The sequence below is a fragment of the Thunnus maccoyii genome, chromosome 5 (genome assembly GCF_910596095.1).
Source record: "Thunnus maccoyii chromosome 5, fThuMac1.1, whole genome shotgun sequence".
NCBI lineage: Eukaryota > Metazoa > Chordata > Actinopteri > Scombriformes > Scombridae > Thunnus > Thunnus maccoyii.
The window spans coordinates 2,067,985-2,089,945 of record NC_056537.1 but is presented as its reverse complement, the minus strand read 5'-3'; the positions used below and the strand labels follow the sequence as shown (position 1 = coordinate 2,089,945).

The following is a 21,961-nucleotide window of genomic DNA, read 5'->3' as shown; positions in this document are numbered from 1 at the left end:
TCCTTGTTTTAACTTCTTGCTGCTGATCTCTTCTCGCTGCTTAGAGCTTTGTGATGAACCAGTTAAATCAGATCTAAAACCAGATCTGACTCCCCAAAGTCTGTCTGTGAGAACAAATGTTTGTTTTTAACATGAATATGACTTAAGATGTTGTCGTGCTGAAGAATTAAAGTTTATTTCCTCTAAAAGAACTTGCACCACATTTCACTGCAGCAACTGGCCTTCAGCAGGAGTTTCCTTATCTGTAATGAACTGAGTGTTTCACATTTTCAACCTGTTAGATAGCGGTTGAGTCATTTTGAATGCAAATGGTCAGAGCCTGTTGTTTTTCCATAAATTCACCCTCGTCGTCCTCTCCTGCGGTTAAATGTGAACGTCAGCAAGTCCATTTAGACACAGAAAAGGCAAAAGAAGCCCACACAAAAAGCTGTCAGCAGGAGATAAGTCGCTGCTCACTTTGTGCTGCCGGAAAATTGGCACTTTGACTTCCAGAATGTATTTGTTGCTGGCAGTGTTGCAACCAGAGGAAGAATAATGGTTTAATTTCCCCCCTCCCTCCCCGATGCCGGCGTCCTCCTGACGCCTCATTCATGTGCAGCTTATGAGCTGCAGCTTCTGGTGAGTCTGGTGCTCATGAAAATTTAAAATTCTCATGCAACATAATATGTCAGCTATGGTTCACTGGACAGAGGACCGATGACATTTATGGGAATGATTTGTTTTTCTGGCCCCACTGCTGAGAACTGTTGCTCTGTGAAAAGTGTTGTTATTGTTGTGAAATATTTATTTCACCAAACAGGACTGTTGTAAAACAGTTTAAAGCAGCAGACAGATGAAGAGATGGACAGACAGGCGAGCAGGTAGATGGATAGTTTGGCTGTAAGTCGCCATTATTTTCATAATTTCATCTGAGAGCTACTTTTAGTTTACTTTTGTTTAAAAAATTCTGTCACAATTTCCTAGAACTGGAAAATATCAGGTTTTGTTTGACCAAAAGTCCAAAACTTGAACATATTCAGTTAAAATGATGTAACAGAGAAAAGTCCTTGTATTAGAGAAACTAGAGCAACAGCTACTTTTAGTTTACTTTTGTTTAAAGAGGACCTATTATGCTCATACATTTTTATATAAATGTTTATTTTTGGACTCCACTAGAGTAGCTCTGATGATTATTTATCTCATACTGGTCCTTTTTGCAGCCCTTTAATATACACAGTTTCTCTTACACTCCGTTTTAGTTCCTGTCTCTTTAAGGCCCCGCCTCCCGATGAGCCCACTCTGTTCTGATTGGTCAGCTTTACTTATCAGAGTTGTGTAACTTTACCGTCAATGCAGACCAAACATTTCCTGCTTTACTGCTTCAAATTAAAAGCTTTTAAATGACTAACTAACTTTTATTGAGAAGAACTTACAGGAAGTAAAAACGTGTTCCTAACATGAATTAGCGGAGCTTCGTTAGCGGCGCTAAAAAACAGTCAAAACAACAACAACATGATGATGATGATGTTTTATGAAGAGCTGCAGACAACCAGCACACCTCCAACAGATAAACTACTTATTTTACTTTGCTGTGCTGTGTAATGGCGTCGTGGCTTGGCGTAACTACTCCCGGAGCGGAGCAGCGAACTCGCGAGCTGTGCTCGTAGCAGACGTCCATATAAAGAAATCCGTCACGAACTGACGGCAACTCGGGCCGAAAGTAGAAAAAACGGTTGGAAACGTAGCGTTCAGAGCAGAATGAAGCTGCTGCTTTCTGCTAACAGGGATTACTGCTACATACGTTTACCTCGTTATTTGACACATCGGCCACTTTTAACATGAACATCCGACATTGACATTATATATATATATGTCTGAAAATAAGGAAAAGCATGATATGTCCCCTTTAAAAAATTCTGTCCCAATTTCCTTGACTGGTTTTGTTTGACTAAAAGTCCAAAACTTGAACATATTCAGTTAAAATGATGAAACACAGAGAAACTAGATGCAGAGAAAGTTTTTCATTTTTGAGTCACTGAAATGATGAATTATCAACATGGTTGGATAAAATATTCTATATACAGTTATATCAGCAGACAGATTTAGTTGAACTCCAGTTGGACACAAATCGAGTAAATTTTAAGATTATAAAGAAAATGAAATGTCTACAGCTGCAACGATCAGTTGATTAATTGATTAGTCGATCGACAGAAAATGAATCAACTAATTTGATAATCAAATACTCAGTAATCAGTTTTTTAAGCAAAAATGCCAAACGCTTGTTCAAAGTAGAGGTCTGATCTGAAACAGACTCATTGAAAACCTGCCAGACCAGAACATCACAGACCTGATCCAGAATGATTCGACCTGATCAGACCCGACAGAGAGAAACAAACAGCAGCAGCAGCATGATGTTATCAATGAATTCAATTAATTAACAAGCAGCCACAGTGGGGGAGGAGCAGCAAGATGTTTATATAAACAGTCATATTTCATCTCTAACCAGTTTTACCAACAATAAAATCCTATGTAGCCAACTGAGTGACTGATCCACAAAAGACAACGGTTGTATTTGATATAAATTAATAATACATTTATATCTGTGAATCAAATTCCAAAAATCCAAAGTTAATTTAACAGCATAAATCTTCTGCTTCAGTTCCTTTGTCAGAACTTTTTTCTCATTTTCATGAAACAGAACCAAACAGCTGCTTTTCTCCTTTAACTTGTTCTTCACGTCGATAAAGAACACAAAGATTTTTCTCTTCACTTGACAGTTTATCTTCTCCTCTCGCCTCTAAACGCACCGTTTTCTCCCGCGGCGACTGTGTGACCACATGATCAGAGCTGATACCACGTACACTTCGGGTGTGTTTGGATTCACCCAGGTATTAGACAGACCCGACACCTGACCTGATTAGACTGAGCAGGATTTAGACTCAGTCTGACCAGGGAACAGTTCAAAGCTCTCAAATGTGAGATTTTCATGTTATTCTTGGTCTTATATGACTGTAAATGTAAAACTTTTGGGTTTCGGACTGTTGGTTTGTCTTAAATTAAAGACAAAATAAGACATAATTAGATATCACCTTGGACCCAAGGGTGTTCTGATGGGAGTTTTCACTATTTTTGATGTTTTATTGACCAAATGATTCATTGAGAAAATAATGGACAGATTAATCAATGATATCACAGGACCACAGAATAGTTTTTTGGTCCATAAAATGTCAGAAAATGGTGAAAAATGGTCGATCACTGTTGACGTCCTCAAATGTCTTGTTTTGTCCACAACTCAAAGATATTCAGTTTACTGTCATAGAGACTAAAGAAACCAGCAAATATTCACATTTGAGAAGCTGGAGTCAGAGAAGTGTTCTTTTTAAAGAATGACTCCAGACAATAGTTGGCAACTAATCGATTAATCATCTAATCGTTGCAGCTCTAATCATGTGTCCTGTCCTCTTCTTTAAGAAAAGAATCCACAAAAGAGAAAAATAGAATACAGTTTTTTCCTGTCTGCATAAAAAAGTCTTTGCATATAGACAATCAAATTGTTTTAATGTTTCCTCTGAAGGAGTACTGGTTACACACACACACACTATTAGTATTTAAATACACATTAGTATTTAAACAGTCCCTGCAGCCCACTGTGCTTCACTAAAGCTTTAACAAAGAAATAAAGGCTGTGTGTTTTTCATAGAGATGAACTGGAACCAGCGGCTGCCTGGAAGAAAGGAAATCTATTTTAAATCGGTCTAAAAAGATCTTATGACTTTGAGAAAGTTTGCCAGTGAAGTCAAATGAAGGCAGTTTGTCGTTAATGAGCAGAAAAACTTTGGTATGGTCCTTTTTTTGAAGACTCTCCATCAGTCTTGAAACATGTCTGAACTTTTTTTTCCAGCCTCCTTGAGACAGATTCGTCTTCCTTCTTTGTTTTTGGCGAACTGGGTTTCCTAATGAAAGGCATTTGTTAGATAATGAGACTCCTCTCTTCTCTGTAATGATGGTGTCTGACTGTCACACTTTAACAATGAGTCTAATCTTGTACTTTTGTCCTGTTTCTCATCCATCCTGCCTTCCTCTCATCTTCTCCTCTTCCCCTCCATCTGTCTCTGATCGATTACAACCCCTTCCTCTGCCAACATCTCTCTTCTTATTACTCCTCCCAAACTCTCTCTTTTGCTTTACTTCATTTTTCCTCCTCGATCATCTCGTGTTTTTCACAGGTGAACAAGCAGCAGCTGCAGGCGGTGAAGGACCGTTTTCTGGCCTTCCTAAACGGGGAAACTCAGATTGTGGCGGACGAAGCTTTCTGCAACGCTGTGAGGAGCTACTATGAGGCAAGACGACTTTTTTCTCTACTTTAAAACTATTCTGCTCTTGTAAAAACTTAGGGGTTAGGAGATTAGGGTTATGGGTTAGGGGGTCAGGGTTAGGGTTAGGGGTTAGGGTTAGGGTTAGGGGGTTAGGATTAGGGGGTTATGGTTAGGATTAGGGGGTTAGGGTTAGGGGGTTAGGATTAGGGGGTTAGGGGTTTAGGGTTAGGGGGTTAGGGTTAGGGGGTTATGGTTAGGGTTAGGGTTAGGGGGTTATGGTTAGGGTTAAGGGTTTAGGATTAGGGGGTTAGGGTTAGGGGGTTAGGATTAGGGGGTTAGGGGTTTAGGGTTAGGGGGTTAGGATTAGGGGGTTATGGTTAGGGTTAGGGTTAGGGGGTTATGGTTAGGGTTAAGGGTTTAGGATTAGGGGATTAGGGTTGGGGTTACGGGGTTAGGGGGTTAGAGGCTAGGGGGTTATGGTTAGGGTTAAGGGGTTAGGATTAGGGGGTTAGGGTTAGGGGGTTAAGGGGTTGGGGTTAGGGGGTTATGGTTAGGGTTAGGGGTTAGGGGGTTAGGGTTGGGGAGTTAGGGTTAGGGGGTTAAGGGGTTGGGGGTTAGGGTTGCAGGATCAGGACTCTCCTCTGGTTAGGAACGGCATCAAACCTTCATGCCACAATTACTGTGGCCAAAATATCAGGATGAATGGTATCATCAGGATATTTATGAAACTTTCCTGAAATACTGTTAGAACTGAAATAGAGTTAAAATACGTCACACCATGTTTTACTTGGATTGCAGACATTAAGTGGGTTTCTATGCACCATTTTTAATGCGCTTTTTCAATTTGCACATGAAAACAAGGTGAGTGGAAACGCTGGAAAAAGTCTGACGTATCACAAAGAAAGTTTTTACATTCGGATGAGGAGGAAAAGTTCATGTTAAAAGTTGATAAAAGCAAAAAACAACAATGTATGATGGAAACAGATGTTTGTTGTAAACTTCACAGCTTACAAAATCAACAAGAATCTGAAATAAATAAATAAAATAAAATAAACATTATAACCCTAACCCTAACTACAGAACAGAGCACACTGGTATGTCTTGTTACTTAGTGCTGCTTTCAACAATAATGCCATGAATACTTTTTATTGATCAGTTAACTTGATCCAAAGTTGAGTAAACAGCAGAAACTTAAAGTAAATCAATATTTGGTCTTTAAAACAGCAGCAGTTCTCCTCAGTGTTTCAGCTACTCGGCAGGTCGGTTGTTCCTGCATCTTGGGGAAGTCGCCACAGTTCTTCTTCTTCTGTGGATTTCGGCGTCTCAGCTGCTTCTGTCTCTTCATGTTAATCCCAGACTGACTCCATGATGTTGAGATCAGATACCATCTGTTGTAGGACTCTTTGTTCTTCTTGATTGACTGATTGATTTAATTTGACAGTTTTATTTAAAAACTCCAGCTCTGGCAGGGCATTGAGTGCTTATATAAGAGGAAAACTCGGGGGTGGAGGGGGGTCAAGACGGTGGATCTGACAAGGCAAGAATGATACAGCACATTAATCACAACAATAATACAATACACTCAGCAAGTTTTTTTCACTGTATTAACAACATCAGTCACTACCTCAGTGTCTCGTCGGACCCTACTCACCACTCAGCTAATAAAACTAATTAAAAACTCTGAGATAACATCTGAGGTAAATACATCAGTATATCAACATCACAGCCCCTTCAGCAGATTATAGAAAGTCTAGATCTGTCCACGATAAGCAAAATAAATAAGCTACATCAAAAAACAATCCATCTGTTATCAGACAAAATATCCTACTATGAATAATCTCTGAGCCAATTCTTAGGTGCCAGCTTGAAACCTCCTAAGCTGCTTATGATTTTAAGATTTCCTGGTAATACTTTATTCCTGGAAATAGAATAAAGCTCACCGGGATGGTGATGGATGTTCTTGTTGATGAAGATAGAGCTTTATGACTCTGGATGGATGTTGGGGCTCGTCGTCATGCAGCAGATGATCAGACGCCTCCCTGATGCTGCTGCATTATGGAGATGAATCTAAACATCTAAAGTGCCTAAAACGTCTGCACAGTTCTGTATATCTGATGAAAATCTAAATCAGCTGAGAACATTTGTTGAGCTCACTCGATCACACAGGGTGTGAACAAACAAACCTCAACAAAACAGTAAAAGAAGACAGAACTTTCCTTTAAAGATCTCCAAACAAAGTCACAGAGGCGACACCAGAGCTGTTGTTTGGTGCCTTCATGTGGTTTCAGACCGTCTTGTGGTCAGTTCTGGTCGTCCCGCCTCCGTCCACCTCCACACCTCTGATGACTGAGTGGTTGTTGAGCTGTTATGGCACAAAGCAATTAAATTTATGGCCAGCGTCAGGCTGAAACAGATTAAAGAATTGATCCACCAGCTGTTTTCTTCTTTTGTGAGGGAGTTTTTTCTTTTCTTCTTGGAGCCCAACAGCACCGATCTCCTCAAACTAAAACCCTTTAATTTCCTTCACCTTGACTCCCTCTGATGTCAACACATCACCACATCAACACACAGCTGCTCTCTGAGGCTACCGAAAACATTTCCCATCTCTCTCCAAGTACACCCATCCATTTTTTTAAATTAGAGCATTAAAAACCCTGAATGGAAACACCTGAAAATGAAAATGTTTTTCCTTTGCGACAGGTTCGCTTCAGGTTGACGGAAACACATTCTTCTTGTTTTAGCAGAGTCTGTGTGACCAAATCATAAAGACAATATTCCCAACGCATGTATAATCGCTGTGGAAATGTAGATTATTCAGAATTTATCAAGACAACATGTGAACACAGAGGAAGTTAATTAAAACAGGAAGAGATCAGAACAAAGAGGATTCTTAATAGAGTTTGATCAAATATAAAACAGGGGACATTAGACATGGAGTCCTGTTTATAATATAAGCTTTTTAAATTCAAGGCCTGGTTCTTTGCAGTTTTATTTGCTTCCTTTTTGGAATTATTCCTAAAATATGATCAGTGTTTGATGGGAACCTGAGAGAGAAGAAACCTCTGGTGTCTGTTGGCGTTTGTGTCTCCTCATTGATGGAGGAGGACAGCTGGACGCAGCGATTGCAGTGGATTTCCTCACTCTTCTTTTATTCCATTCTTTTTTACACTGTCTCTCTGTTATCTGTCACTCCTCTGCTTCTATCTCCCCTCATCTTCGTCTTCCCTCCCCCCCCCTCCTCTTCCTCCTCTGCTGAATCCCTTATCATCCGCTATGAGATGGAGATCTTATCGGCCGCTTCCAGCTCGTCTCCTTAATTGAAAGCAAGTGTGAGATCTGAAAGCTCGCCGAAACTCTCAATCATAGGATTTGTATTGCAGCGGAGGAGCCGAAAGGCCGAAACCATAAAGAGAGACGACTCGTCCTCGGTGGACACGATCGTCCTCGTGAGGACAGACACGTACATGTTTGTAACGTCCTCCTGAGATGTCAGAGGTCACAGCTTCACCACCCTGCAAACATCACGACAACAACAACAACAAGAAGGATCTGTGCTGTTTTTTCATTCATCATGTGGCGAATGTGAGGGAGGAGGCAGCAGAGAAACATGAGATGATCTATAAACGTCTCTCGCCTTGTTCCAGCGCTGCGTCATTACTGGTGGACGACGTGTTGGATGCGACGTGGCGACCGAACCAAACGAAGGAGCAAAAGCAAGGTTGTTAAAACCAGAAGTAAACTGGTATAACTCCACAGAAATAAAGAACACAAATGAAAAACAGAGCTGCTACTAAAGATTATTGTCAGTACTGGTTTTGAACAAGACTTTTTACTTTTTCAACCTGAGCTCCAACATCTGGAAACAGCTTTCGTTAACTGTGGCGACTCGCAGGCGGCTGAATGAAGACGTGACAGCGATGTGTCAATCAGAAGCAGTCCAGGTCAGGTTGTGGTTAAATTTATAAAATGTCAGTTTAATTTCCCACAATCCAGGATGACATCTTCAAATGTTTGGTTCAACCAACAGTTGCAAACATATGATCTAAAACATAAAATCCTCATATTTGAGAAGCCAGAACCTGCAAAAACATTTATTCAATTATTAAAATAGTTTGTATCATAACAGTATGGAGAAATATCTGGTATCTGTGGACTAAAACATCCATTAAAGATGCGTTCGGTTGAGCAGAGACGGAGGTGAGTCATCAGCAGAGGAGGAAACTCTGAACTGGAAGTGAAACAGATGGAGACTCGACAGGATTTCACAGTTTTCACACTGATCTTCCTCATCACAGGAATATGTCATTGTCAGTTTGTTTTTCTTGCTCTTCTGCTGCTTCAGCAGACTTGATTTTTTTTATTTTTATTTATTTATGTTTTTTTCTCCGGTTCCTTGAGGTGAAACTCTTCAGATGTGAAACACAAAAGTTTTCATTCAGACTGTTCAGAACTCTTAACCCTTTAATTCAGCACCGAGACCCGTCAGAGCAGAGAACCAGATGCTGCTTGAAACGAAGGAGGATCATGTGTTTTTTACTGCTTTAGCTCCGACACTGTGGAAACAAACTCCCCTCAGTATCACATCAGCTGAGTCACTGCCTCGTTGTAAACACCCACCTGTTCAGACTGACATTCTCATAACCTTTTTATTTTTTGTTTTACTTCTCTATGTTCGCTCTCTCGGTCTTTTTGTTCTATGCTGAAATTTGTTTGCTGAAATTGCACCTGTGTTTTATTACAGGCGTCAGCAGTTATGTTCAACCATGGGTCTGAGTTTTAGTAATATTTTATGGGGGGGGGGGGCGACGTTCTACAGGCAACCTGATACATTTTTAATATGTTTTGTTCATTTCTTTTAATTCACTCAAGAATAAAATGTATTCATAAAACAATTTCAGGGTTGTATCTGAGGGCAGATGTCATAATTTCAATTAGAGTGACAGTAAACAGAGACAGATTATATATGATAGTGATTATATATGCCATATATGAGTCATAAACATGGACAAACATGATGAGACTATAAATGTAATTGATTTCTTATCCACACACAATAAAAAGTGTCCCGCTTCATTCGTGATTGAAGGAAAATCACAAATCTGTTCTGGTCAGATCGGATAAATTAACAGGTTGTATTGTATGGAATCTTATCTACTGTAGCTTTATGAAGAATAGATTGTTTTTAAGTAATCAATAAGAGGAAAAACTTTCATCACAGGGCCAACTATTTTGTTTAGAGGGACTGATTTGGTCCACGGGCCGCTATTTGCCCACCACTGTTTGATGGTATTGTGTTTTCTGAAGCATCTTGTAACTGTGGCTCTGAAAGGCTCTTTAGAAATAAAGATTACCTCCTTAATAACATTCTGCTGCTGAGACCTTGAGACCAACAAGCTGTAAACAGACTGAGAGTGGAGGCCTTGACATCACCGAGAACTGATAGGAAATGAAGAGAGTGGACAAAATAAGGGGAACACTTTAGGGCAACAAATAACAATTATTTTCGTTATAAATTAATCCATCCATTAATTTCTTGATTAATTAATTGTTGACAAAAAGCAGTGTGTAGTCGGGGTCACATTTCACATGTCTATGAGTTGTTAACAGCTCCACCAAATAGTGATTTTTCCCTCTAAACTTCTCACATGCTTTCATTTCAATAAATGTTCAAATGATCCAATATTTCAGCAAAAATCAAAGATTAGAGAAAAAGTCCAAAAACTGAAAACAGATTTGTGTATCAGAACTTTGTTTTTTCTTCTTTCCTCTCCCATTAATCATCTCACCACCCCTCAGATTTATCTGCTGACCCTTTGGAGGGGCCCGACCCCTAGGTTGGGAACCACTGGACTAAACTAGCTAACTGTATATAAAGTAGTGTAAACTAGCTCCACCTCCAGCAGCTACAACAGTAACATGCTGCTCTAACACTGATGCTTCACTATTAATAATCTAATGATGTCATATATAATAATATATCAGTCAGAGGGACCAAACCACTACTTTTACTGCAATACTTTAACTACATCAAGCTCATAATACTTATGTACTTTTACTGCAATACTTTAACTACATCAAGCTCATAATACTTATGTACTTTTACTGTAGTAGGACTTTTCATGCAGGACTTGTAATGGAGTATTTATACGTTGCTGTATTGGTACTTTTACTTAAGTAAAGGGTCTGAGTATTTCTTCCACCACTGGTTAGTGGTGCTGAAGAATGGCGGTATCTGTTATATTGGTCCAGAGTGAGACCTCTCCACACCTATTGACCAGACTGACAGTAACTGCTGTGGACGTTCTCTCTCACAACCAGAGAACTGATGTTATTACCAGCAGTCCTGCTGGCTGATCCTTTCTGGCTCATACTGCAGCGTTTCTCCTTCTTTTCTGTCCGTCAGACTCATTAATTTAACGCCTGTAAGCTGATGTCTGCTGTTGGACACTGTCACTGTTCCACTGCTATTTTTCCAATTAGCTTCTTGTCCATAATTCAGCTCTTTGGCATTGCAGCTGACTGACTGTCTGACTTTATTCGTTTTTCATAGCGTACGTATGACCGGTGTCCCTGAAGCAGAGCTAATCAGTTTCTTTCCACAGTCACTGAGATTGTTATGTGATGAGGGTTTTTTTTTCTGAAAAGAGTTTCAGGGAAAAGTGACTCATGACTGTCTACTATTATGAATATGATGGATGAAATCAAATAAAAGACAACACCTAGCAGACAAAGAGAGATAACTAAGTTTGTTTTTTGTCAGTATAATAGTGGATCCTGAGAGTTAAGACGCCTAAAGATGAACCAAAATGATTATTTATTATACATGTATCAAGCGTCTTGCTGTAATCACATCTGAGTTCATGAGTTTATGACGTTTTGGGACAATATATCCAAACAGGAGGAAGAAACAAATGATTAGAACCAGAAAAATGGGAACAAACATAAAAGCTGTGTTTGTCATGGACTCTGCTGGGAGTTCTGGATGTAAATGTTGCGACCAATTAAGAACTTGTTGCAGCTTTTAGTGTTTCCATGAATTCAGGAAGATCTTCACTTCAGTGGCTTCTAAAATGTGTAAAGGTTGAAGGTTTTCTTGATAGAAGTATATCAGCAGTATGGGAGAAATGGGGTAATGGGAGAAGAAAATGTGATTTAAATTGTGATTATTTTCTCTAAATTAAACTCCAGGGCTGTATTTGTTGTGTAAATAGTTTAAAATGTAATAAATTCACACCAAGCACACCTAAAATTAATTCTACATGGAAAGAATCAGATAAATGATTTAGTTGAGATCCTTTTTATTTTCAAATCCCACAGCTGGCGAAAGACCACAAGTAAAGTGAGCCAGTTTGAAAAAAACAAAAACAAAACAAAAAAAAACTTTTTTTGCTTGCATTTAGTAACAAATTACAATGGCCATGATTTACAAAATGAACAATATGTTGTATTGAAGAAAACTTGAAACATCAGCTCATCAGGAAACAGTTTACTGAGGTAATAAATCAAGAGAGCAGTAGGGTCATTTTCTCATAGACTTCCATACAATCAGACTTCTTTTTGCAGTCAGTGGAGTCGCCCCCTGCTGGCCATTAGATAGAATGCAGGTTTTTGGCACTTCTGCATTGGCTTCATTTTTCAACCCCGGAGGTTGCCGCTTGGTTCTGATTCTCGCCCATGGCTTCGTCTCCATAGCAACAGCGGCCGAGGCTCATGGGTATTGTAGTATTCTTAGCCGTCCGCCAAAATCATGGACAAAGTGTGATTTGTCAGAAACAAAGTGTAAATAATGTAAACTGGTGTCAGAATATAAACCTGTAGGATCGTTACATCATCCAGGAGAGGAAATGAAATGGTAATACCGACTGAACTCTATTTCTTTTTTTCCCGCCATTTCCTGGAATGAACATTAATAAGCTATAACTGGTTGGTGACAGTAAGTCTTTATATTCGGCTAAATCGATGTTACCAGCTGAGCTTTGACTGAACTTTGTAATGATGTGCTGTCTGTTATGATTACAGTTGATGGTCTCGATCAGCTGTAACCAGAAAACTGAGATGTTCTGAGTAACAGACAACTTTCTCCTCTTTGCTCTGTGTTTTTATGAACAACGTCGTGCAGGAGCTGATTTATTTTCAGCTCTGTTGGAAATAACCTGAGCGACAGTCTGATGATAAAACAGCGGTTTATTGGCCGCCCTCTCCGGACCCATTCGTTATTGATCTGCCCTGACCACATAAGGGTGTGTGTGTGTGTGTGTGTGTGTGTGTGTGTGAGGGTCAGTGAGGAAATGGGAAATAAAATCCTCATCCATCAGTCGTCCCTCTGAGAGGTGAAGTGGTCTTAATTGCCTCCGTCTTGCACTTTGCTGTGTGGAGTGAAGGATGCGATAGCGAGGTAGCGAGGAGGTGATTTAATTTAATGTTGCTCACTGGGAGAAAACTTTCAGAGCTGTTGTCTTCTCATGACAATGTAGTGCACTCAGGGTGACGGTAACAAGCGTCATAAATACTGATAGCAGGGATTTCCTGCTGCTTTTATATATGATATAAACTTGTGGAAGTTTGTCCCGTCTGACGTGATGAAGGAAAGGATCGTTCCTGATCTGTCTGAATCCACTAAAGTTGGTATAAACACTATAAATATGTGATAAAAATGTTGTAACCTCTTAAATAGAAGTCCATGGTATATATGAAAGTTGATAATCCAATAACATTTGTTTTTGTCATTTATTTAGTGATTGACAGTCATTTACATGAGTCTGAAGTTTACTTTACATCAACAATTTAGACAAGAAAAACAAATCTGGAAAAAACTTTAATGGAAAAAAAATGAAATCTCAGGTAGAAGTAAAGCAGCAAAACTCACATTGGACAAACTATTACCAGAAAACATGAAAATGATGAATTATCAGAACAATTGCTTATTACATTTTCTGTTTATTGATTAATCAACCAATTATTTCCACTCTAAAGTCAATTATTAATCAAAAATCCCAAACACTCTCTGATTCCAGCTTCTTCAGTGAGAATTTGCTGCTTTTCTCAATTTTATAGCATCTCAGACTGAATATTTATGACTGAAGTTTATTTTAATAGGCATCTCATGATTATTATTTGCTATTAATATTCTTATTACTAATTATTAGACGTCCCCTTGGGCTCTGGGGAATTTTTGAGACATTTGATGAACTAAATTATTTATTGATTAATTTAAAAAATATTGTCAGATTAATTGACAGTTGAAATAATTAGCTGTAGCTCTACTTGAGTGCTGGATGAAGACGTCTGGATCTTAAAACAAACTGAACAAACATCAGCGGCAGCTCGGTTCTGTCTGTTGAACAATGTGAGAAGAAACACTGATTTTTAACGTAAAACTGCTTTATTCAGTGTTTTTACCGATTTTAATCTCCGGGTGCGTTTGTATTGGAGAGGAGGTAAATAAAAAACACTCACAGAACTCATTGAGAAATATATACAAATCTTTAAATGCAAACGAAGAAGTGTCTCTTTACTGTGGCTGAATATTGACATTTGCCAGTTAATGAAAAAAAGAGCTCCTGCACCGAAAAAATCACCATCCACCAAGATGAATACGGACCTCGTTATATTTAAGAGTTTGAGAAAATATGGTAGTTATGGAACTGTGCAGGACAAAAACCACATACTTTATGCAACTGATAGTGGATAGTAAAGGAAATAGCACCTCTCTGTGGAAACACCTAAACAGTCTCACTAAACTTAAGCCCAGTCAACAAAAATCAATAACAGAGCTGGAAGTAAATGGAGTGATAAGCACTGACACAGTAAACACAGTAGACAAGGGTAATGTAGTGGGAGTGGTGTTTTTAGTGTTTTTTCTTTTAAAAAAAGCTTTCAACACTGTGAATCATGACATACTTCTGAACAAACTCAGCACCTTTTAATTTTTCAGAGCAAGCAACCAGCTGGTTTGCATCATATCTCAAATGTAGAGAGTAACGTGTTCAAATCGATGCAAAACATTCAATCCCCTTATGATCCAGAAAGGGTATTCCACAAGGCTCGATCCTGGGGCCTCCGCTTTTCAGCTTATACGCAAATGATTTACCAGCATGCTGTCAAAGAGCTGGTTGTACGCTGATGACACACTCATTCATTTATCAGATAAAAGCCCTTGTTTAGCAGCAGAGGCATTAACAAGAAAAATGGAGGGTGTTTCCCACTGGCTCAAAAACAATCACTTAACCTTGAATCTTAAACGGATTGTGTTAATTTGTTTTTCCATGAGAAGGAAACCAAAAGATATAATTAAAATAGATCAAGAGGAAATAAAGGAAGTCAGTGATTTTAAAGTCAATTTGGACTCACAACTCAAATTTGATATACATGTTAAAAACAAAGCTATACATAAAGCTATGCAAAGTAGGATGTTTTAGGATGATAAGACATTACATACCCCTTAAGGCAGCTCAACTGTTCATGCATGCCATGATATTTTCACATTTATACTACTGTGTTACTGTGTGTGGCCAAGCTTCACAGTCAGCTGTCTAACCCGTTAAATCACCGTACAAACAAGCACTGAAAATAATGGATCTAAAACAAATAAAATGGGACCACTGTTTAATTCTGGAAAAGTACAAGCTGCTCAGTTTTCTTTTATCAAATTGATTTTTAAATGTGTGTTTAAATGTGTGAACAATTTCGCCCCTGCTGTACTTTGTCCATATGTCACAAAAATCGCCACTAGGGGATCAAGCAGATGGCAACTGCAGGGTGGAACAGCGCCAAACTGCTTTCAGCCTGTCATCTTTTTCAGTAAGGAGATACATTTTTGGAACAACCTTCCAACAGAAATAAAAACACAATCTGATCTGAAAACGTTTAATGAAAAGAGGAAACACTGGCTGAAACCAAACCAAACCTGCGCTCATTGATCACTGATTATGCACTTGTGCCACACATACATGCACATGCACATACATGCATGGACATGTACACACAGATAAACATACATACATACTCATAAAAACTACGTGCATGTATACACATGGATACACACACATACCTATAACCATTATGTATACACACATATCTTGCCATGAATTAGGGAACATACACACATACACTTCCGCAACACATGTAAAATGACTGTAATGTGATCGAAATATTGTAATTTTTGTATAATTATGTCACATTTATGAGAATGTCTCTACTTATTATGTGTTCAATTTAACTAATGTACTTTTGGTAATAATGACATGTCTCAACCAGTTTTAAATAGAAAAGCCTATACAGGGACAAATTAGCCTCAGCTAGAAATGATATATGCAGCACATCTGTAAAATGGTAAATGGACTGCAGTTATATAACGCCTTTCTAGCCTTCTGACCACTCAAAGTGCTTTTATACATTCACCCATTCACACACACACTCACAAACTGATGGCAGCAAACCACCACACAGGGTACTGGCGCAGCCATTGGCAGCAATTTGGGGTTCAGTATCTTTTCCAAGAACACTTTGACATGTGGACTGAAGGAGCCAGGAATAAAACCGCCAATCTCCAGATTATTGGATGACCCACTCTTCCTCCTGAGCCACAGCCGACCCAAATCATGTTATTGTAACCTGCTACAATGTTTTTTTGCATTGTCCCTGACAAATAAACTAAAAAAAACAAAGTCAGAGCCCAAATGAACATTAAAGCTGTTTTTCTTGCTGTAATCATTCCTCCTGTTCATACTGACCATTAGAAGATCCCTTCATAATGACCTTACAATGGAAGTGATGGGGGACAAAAACCACAGTCCTCCTTCTGTGCAAAAAATGTATTTAAAAGTTTATGTGAAGCTAATATGAAGCTTCAGCGTCCAAATGAGTCAAATCAAGTAGATATCTTTCAACGTTACAGTCTTTTTAGTGCCAAAGTCCCTCTTTTTGTTACTATACTTCCACCTGCAGCTCAACAGGGAAACACTGTCCGAGGAAACACAAAGAGGGAATTTGATGCTAAAAAGACTAAATGTGGCAGATATCCACTTGATATAATATGTAAATAATAGCCATTAATAGCCAGTAATAGCCAGTATGAACATGAGGAATGATTACAGCGAGGAAAACCTCTTTCACTGTTCATATGGACACCTGACTGCTGGTTTAAGACACACTTGAAAATTGTGAACCTGTCCTTTAATGTTAGTAAAAAGTTTATGTACTTTGACACGAGGATTTGCAGCGATGAAGTAAAGTCTGTGAACCGTGACGCAGTCTGCAGATCATTAAGTCTAATTAGCTGCATGTTTGTATTTACCATCCACAATGACACCTGTAATTTACTGAGCGGCTGTGAACACATCAGGAACTCCGTCCCTCTGTCCTCAGGCTGTTTAATGAATGTATTCCTCAGTGTTCCTCAGTGTGCGAGTGGGAGGCCCGTATCTGTCTGCGTCTGTTTGCTTTGATACAAGTTTCACATGGAAGCCTGCTAATGCAGCATGAAAGTGGATTTACACTCAGCTGAGGGGGAGTGTGTAAACGTTTGAAGTGTGTATGCAGGCGGTTTGTCTTTTTCATATATGAACATAGAATTTAGAAGATAGAAGCTTTACAGAAGACTGTTTAAAATGTCTCTAAGCTGTGTACTAAAGGATGTTCCCGTAGCAGCAGTGATACATTGAAGCTGCTGCTACAGTCCAAGCTGTTATTGTTGTTGGTGAGACTGGTGAAATATAGTAAATGAAGCCAAACAGCATCCAAAAAAAAAAAAAGACCAAGACTATAACCTGCTTTTGTTAAAGGAGACATATTCTGTTTTTGATGTCGGATGTTAAATATGGTCAAAGTTCCAAAACTTGAAACACTGCCTGCAAGTCAAAAATCAGGGCTTCAACCTGCTCTAATGAGCTGGCGTCGGCTTGCCACACGTGCCGGTAAACAGCCGTCTGTTCTGTGGCCTTGGTTGCTGAGGTTGTTGCTAAGGTGTTTCCATGTGTTGTTTGCGTTGTTTACTCTCATATTTCCGGGGGGAGCAGCAGGTGAGCCGACTCACAGCTATCAGACATCAAAGCTACTATAAGTCTTCAGATCTTATTAATGGAGCAATAATTTCCAAAATGACCAACAGCACACTTTTTAGAGCGCCTGAATTTAGAGATTGAGACCAGAATGATTAATTGAAAACAATGATTGATTTATTTCTAGAGAGAAGTTTAGACTTTTTGAACAGGAGTCAGTTAGAGCATCTAGCGGCTGTCGGTGGCAGTTTAAGGTACTTCAGCCTCCAGACATGATAGATGCTGATTGGTGTAAATATTCAATTGACTTCTACCTACTTTACTTCTATTTTTTTTAGCAGTGATGATCAGGATTCTGGTTTTTGGTGGTGGTATGTGTGCATGTGACCATCCATACTTGTGTATCTGCTTGGTTGATGTTACCTCGTATAAACTGGAGTTGAAGTCCAGAAATGTCATGCACAGTATGATTAATGATGTATGATGATGATGATTATGAGATTGGATGAAGGGCACAAACACAAAACTGTTGCTTCCATTTATAAACATTTAAATCAGTCCAGCAAAATGATAAAACTGTGATTTTAAAATGCGTGTGGCTGCAGTTCAACTCAAAGGTTTAAAATCTGTTCTTTACAAAGAAATCCTGAGAATGTCGAAGTGTCATTTCTTATGATAAGTCAGATTTTTGTTGCCATACAAACGGAGGCAGTTTGAACTTGTTTAACATGCATATTTACAGTAATTAGACATCACACATCCTGACATAACACGTGTGAACTGTTCATGTGAAACCTTGTTATGGTGCAGAGAACACGCAGAACTGTTGACAGGCTCAGACGGATGATGAAAAGATTTGAACCTGTTAGTCGTATCACAACAACCATCATGTGTTCTGATCGAGTTCAAACCCACGTTTCATTTTGTTTTTTCCTCTGAATGATCCCACAGCTGCTGCTTCCTCTTGAGTCTCATCACTTTTCCCCCCAGAGCTCCTGATGAGGGGGAGGTGACGATGACTCAGAGCTGTCGCTGCTGTGAAGTCAGGCGACCTGTTAGTCTGTCACATTTAAGGACTGCTGGCATTTCCAGCTGTCCTCTAACCACAGAGCCTCATTATGTCCCCGAGGACACGTTACTGAAACATCCCCGGCAGCCTGATCCAGCAGACTTCATTAAAGGAACGTCAAAATTTCGGCAAGTTAGTTACAACATGTAAATCAGACACCTGTAGAGTTCCTGCAAGGTCAATTTTTAAACTTTTGATGGAGCGATGGCTAGCATTTTCCACCTGCTTCCAGTGTTTGTGTTAAGCTAGGCTGAATATGTCCAAGATCAATCAAAGATTAAAGGATAATTCTAGTGATTTTCTATGTTTTTCTTCTTGTCAACAAATCTCATGTTTGGATCCAAACCAACAATGAACTGATCTACTAACAAGTATTGTGTGTGTACCAAAGCCTGATATATCTTATTCCTCCGTTGTTGTCCAAAAACTATTAAAAACATGTCAGTGAGTCACACCGCTGCACTGGGTGACTTTCATTATAAAGAGAGTGGTTACATTCATCCTCGCACATGCTCAGTGGTTTTTTCCTGACACGGAAATACTTTCCAGAGACTGAAAACTTGACGCTGTGATTAATCTTTGGAGACGTTTCTAAACAAACTAAAGTAACCACACTCTGTGTTGACAAGGCATCAGTCTGATATATGCAGATCGCTGCTAGCTTGTGTTAGCTTCGCAGCAGGGACAAACTGAAAAAGTAGAATCTGAACACTGTTCGACCTCCACAGCTTCACATCTTGTAGTCAGGGATAATATCACAAACCGGGGGGGGGCGGGAGGCTCACTCTCTCTCTTAACCACTCACTCGCTTACGCACTGTCCTATTCCTTAAAAGGAACTACACTACCAGGAGTTTCTCAGGCAACGACAAAGACGTTTGATCACGTTTCGAAACAGCGCTGCTCTGATGCTCCCAAACGCTATTGATTTGTGAATGAATGGATAGTTGGTGTCGTTTTTGGCATTTTAAAATATTTTTTTGGTCTGGCAGGGGTTCTCGTACTATTATAGTGGAAATACTGATTTATGTTACTTTTTAAGTTAAAATTAGATTTTTGTGCATGTTGTAATAACTGGATTTCCACAAAGTAAACATTTTACACATCATGCAGTTCTAACTGAACCATTTACAACAAGTGAATACAACATTCAGTGCACATGTACATGTTTACTGAGTAAAGGCGCAAACAAAAAGATCAGTCTCTGGATTTAAAGAATCAATATTGTATCATTCAAATAAGAAGTGCAATTAATTGGAAAATCTTTTTTTTTTTTATCCAGCCATAGTTTTTCTCCTCAGAAAGTTTGCACATCCAGTCTACATGTGCTTTGTGGACTTGGAGAAGGCTTATGACTGTGTCCTCTGGGCACCTTGTGGGAGTTGCTGTTGGAGTTTGGGGTACCGGGGCCGTTGCTGCGAGCCATTCGCTCCTTATATAACCGCAGTGAGAGCTGTGTTTGCATTCTCAGCAGGAAGTCAGACTGGTTCTCAGTGGGTGTTGGGCTCTGCCAGGGTTTTCCCTCATGACCAATTCTGTTTGTGGATTTCATGGACAGAATCTCAAGGTGCAGCCATGGGGAGGGGAGTGTGTGGTTTGGGGACCATATGAAGGCTTCTCTGCTTTTTGCAGATGATGTGGTTTTGTTGGCTTCAACACACCGTGACCTCCAGCCGGCAGTGGGAAGGTTTGCAGCCGAATGTGAAGCGGTTGCAATGAGATTCAGTACCTCCAAATCTGAGGCCATTGTGTTCTGCTGGAAAAAGGTGGACTGCTCCCTCTGGGTTGGGAGTGAGTTGATGCCCCAAGTGAAGGAGTTCAAGTATCTCAGGGTCTTGTTCACAAGTGAAGGTAAGATGGAGCGTGAGGTTGACAGGCAGATCAGTGCAACATCAGCAGTAATACTAATGGACAGGACTGTTGTGGTGAAGAAAGAGCTGTGCCAGAAGGAAAAACTCTCAATTTACTAGTCAGTCTACGTCCAAACCCTCACCGATGGTCACGAGCTTCAGGTAGTGACTGAAAGAATGAGATTGTGGATACAAGCGGCTGAAATGAGTTTTCTCTGGCGGGTGTCTGGGCTCTGGGGCAGACCCAGAACACACTGGAGGGACTACATATCTCTTCTGGCCTGGGAACGCCTTGGGATTCCCCAGGAGGAGCTGGAGGGCGTTGCTGGGGTGAAGGATGTCTGGGTTTCCTTACTCAGTCTGATACCACCGCAACCTGGTACCGGATAAGCGGCGGAAAATGGATGGTTGAATGGATGGATAATTGGATGGATAGATGGTTGGATGGTTTGGATGGATGGATGATTGGATGGATGGATGGATGGATGGATGATTGGTTGGATGGATGGATGGATGGATGATTGGTTGGATGGATGGATGGATGGTTGGATGGATGGATGGATGATTGGATGGATGGATGGATTGATGGTTGGATGCATGATTGGATGGATGGATGATTGGATGGATGGATGATTGGTTGGATGGATGGATGGATGGATGATTGGATGGATGGATGGATGGATGGATGGATGGATGGATGGATGGATGGTTGGATGCATGATTGGATGGATGGATGATTGGTTGGATGGATGGATGATTGGTTGGATGGATGGATGGATGATTGGATGGATGCATGATTGAATGGATGGATGATTGGTTGGATGGATGGATGGATGGATGATTGGTTGGATGGATGATTGGTTGGATGGATGGCTTTATTGTGTTAATTGTGATTTTTGACTCTTTTGCTCCTCAGTAATAATGTTCCAAAGTGAAGTATCAGTGTTTTTGCAGACGTTATAAGTCTTTGGATAAAAGCTATAAAATTATTTTTAGATACTTTGACTAATCTTTATTCCTTCACCATAGCAACAGATGAAAAGCTATTTTTCCTTCTTTTCTGCCGTCTCTCACATTCAGAGGTCTTTACATTCTCAGTGTGATTATCACCACAGTAACATGACCACTGCTGCTCAGTTGCTTGTTGTTATAATTTAGCCTTTTGGCCAAATATGTCCCTTTTCATTCTCCACAGAGACCAAGCATTTGGCCGCAGTTTCAAGACCGTCGTGACTCAGGATGGTCAACTGACTGTCTCGTAGTGGACATAGAGATCTTTTTTTAAGTCAGTCATGCCACTGAGGAATCTTTTAATTCTGTTTCTTGGTCATTTGACTATTTTTTTTATATTCGGTGGAGGGTTTAAGAGTCACAATGGAGAAGTAGAAGAGGGAGAGTGGATTGAGAAACTGGTTTTAATATCAGATAGTCTGGTTCAGACCAGGTGAAGGTATGTTGGAGTGTTCAGATTTCAATTTGACTATTTCAAGTAAACTCTGAACACTCTGAACATGTTGACCTTCTTGCACAGTTGGGAATTTTTCATCACTTCATTGACTTTGGACTCACATGGAGAAAGGAGTTTTATTATAAACAACAACTCAATCAGGGTCAACACAAAACACATTTCACAGGAAGTATTTAAATAAATGTGAAAGAAAACAAGATAAAAGACTAAAGAGATGACAACAACTCACATGTACACAAAGATTAATGTAATGTCCAGTGGGGTAATCACACATATGAGTGT

The 21,961-nt window shown here is 39.7% G+C and overlaps 1 protein-coding gene across 5 annotated transcripts in view; it reads left to right on the top strand.

Moving 5' to 3' along the window:
* The window catches only part of cadps2 (Ca++-dependent secretion activator 2), a 261,245-nt gene that overhangs the window by 49,920 nt on the left and 189,364 nt on the right, over positions 1-21,961 (top strand). For all 5 annotated transcript variants that reach the window (XM_042410740.1, XM_042410739.1, XM_042410743.1 and 2 more), the window contains exon 2: positions 4,206-4,319. In XM_042410740.1, coding sequence (XP_042266674.1) covers positions 4,206-4,319 — 114 coding nt within the window. The remainder of the gene's footprint in view (positions 1-4,205; positions 4,320-21,961) is intronic.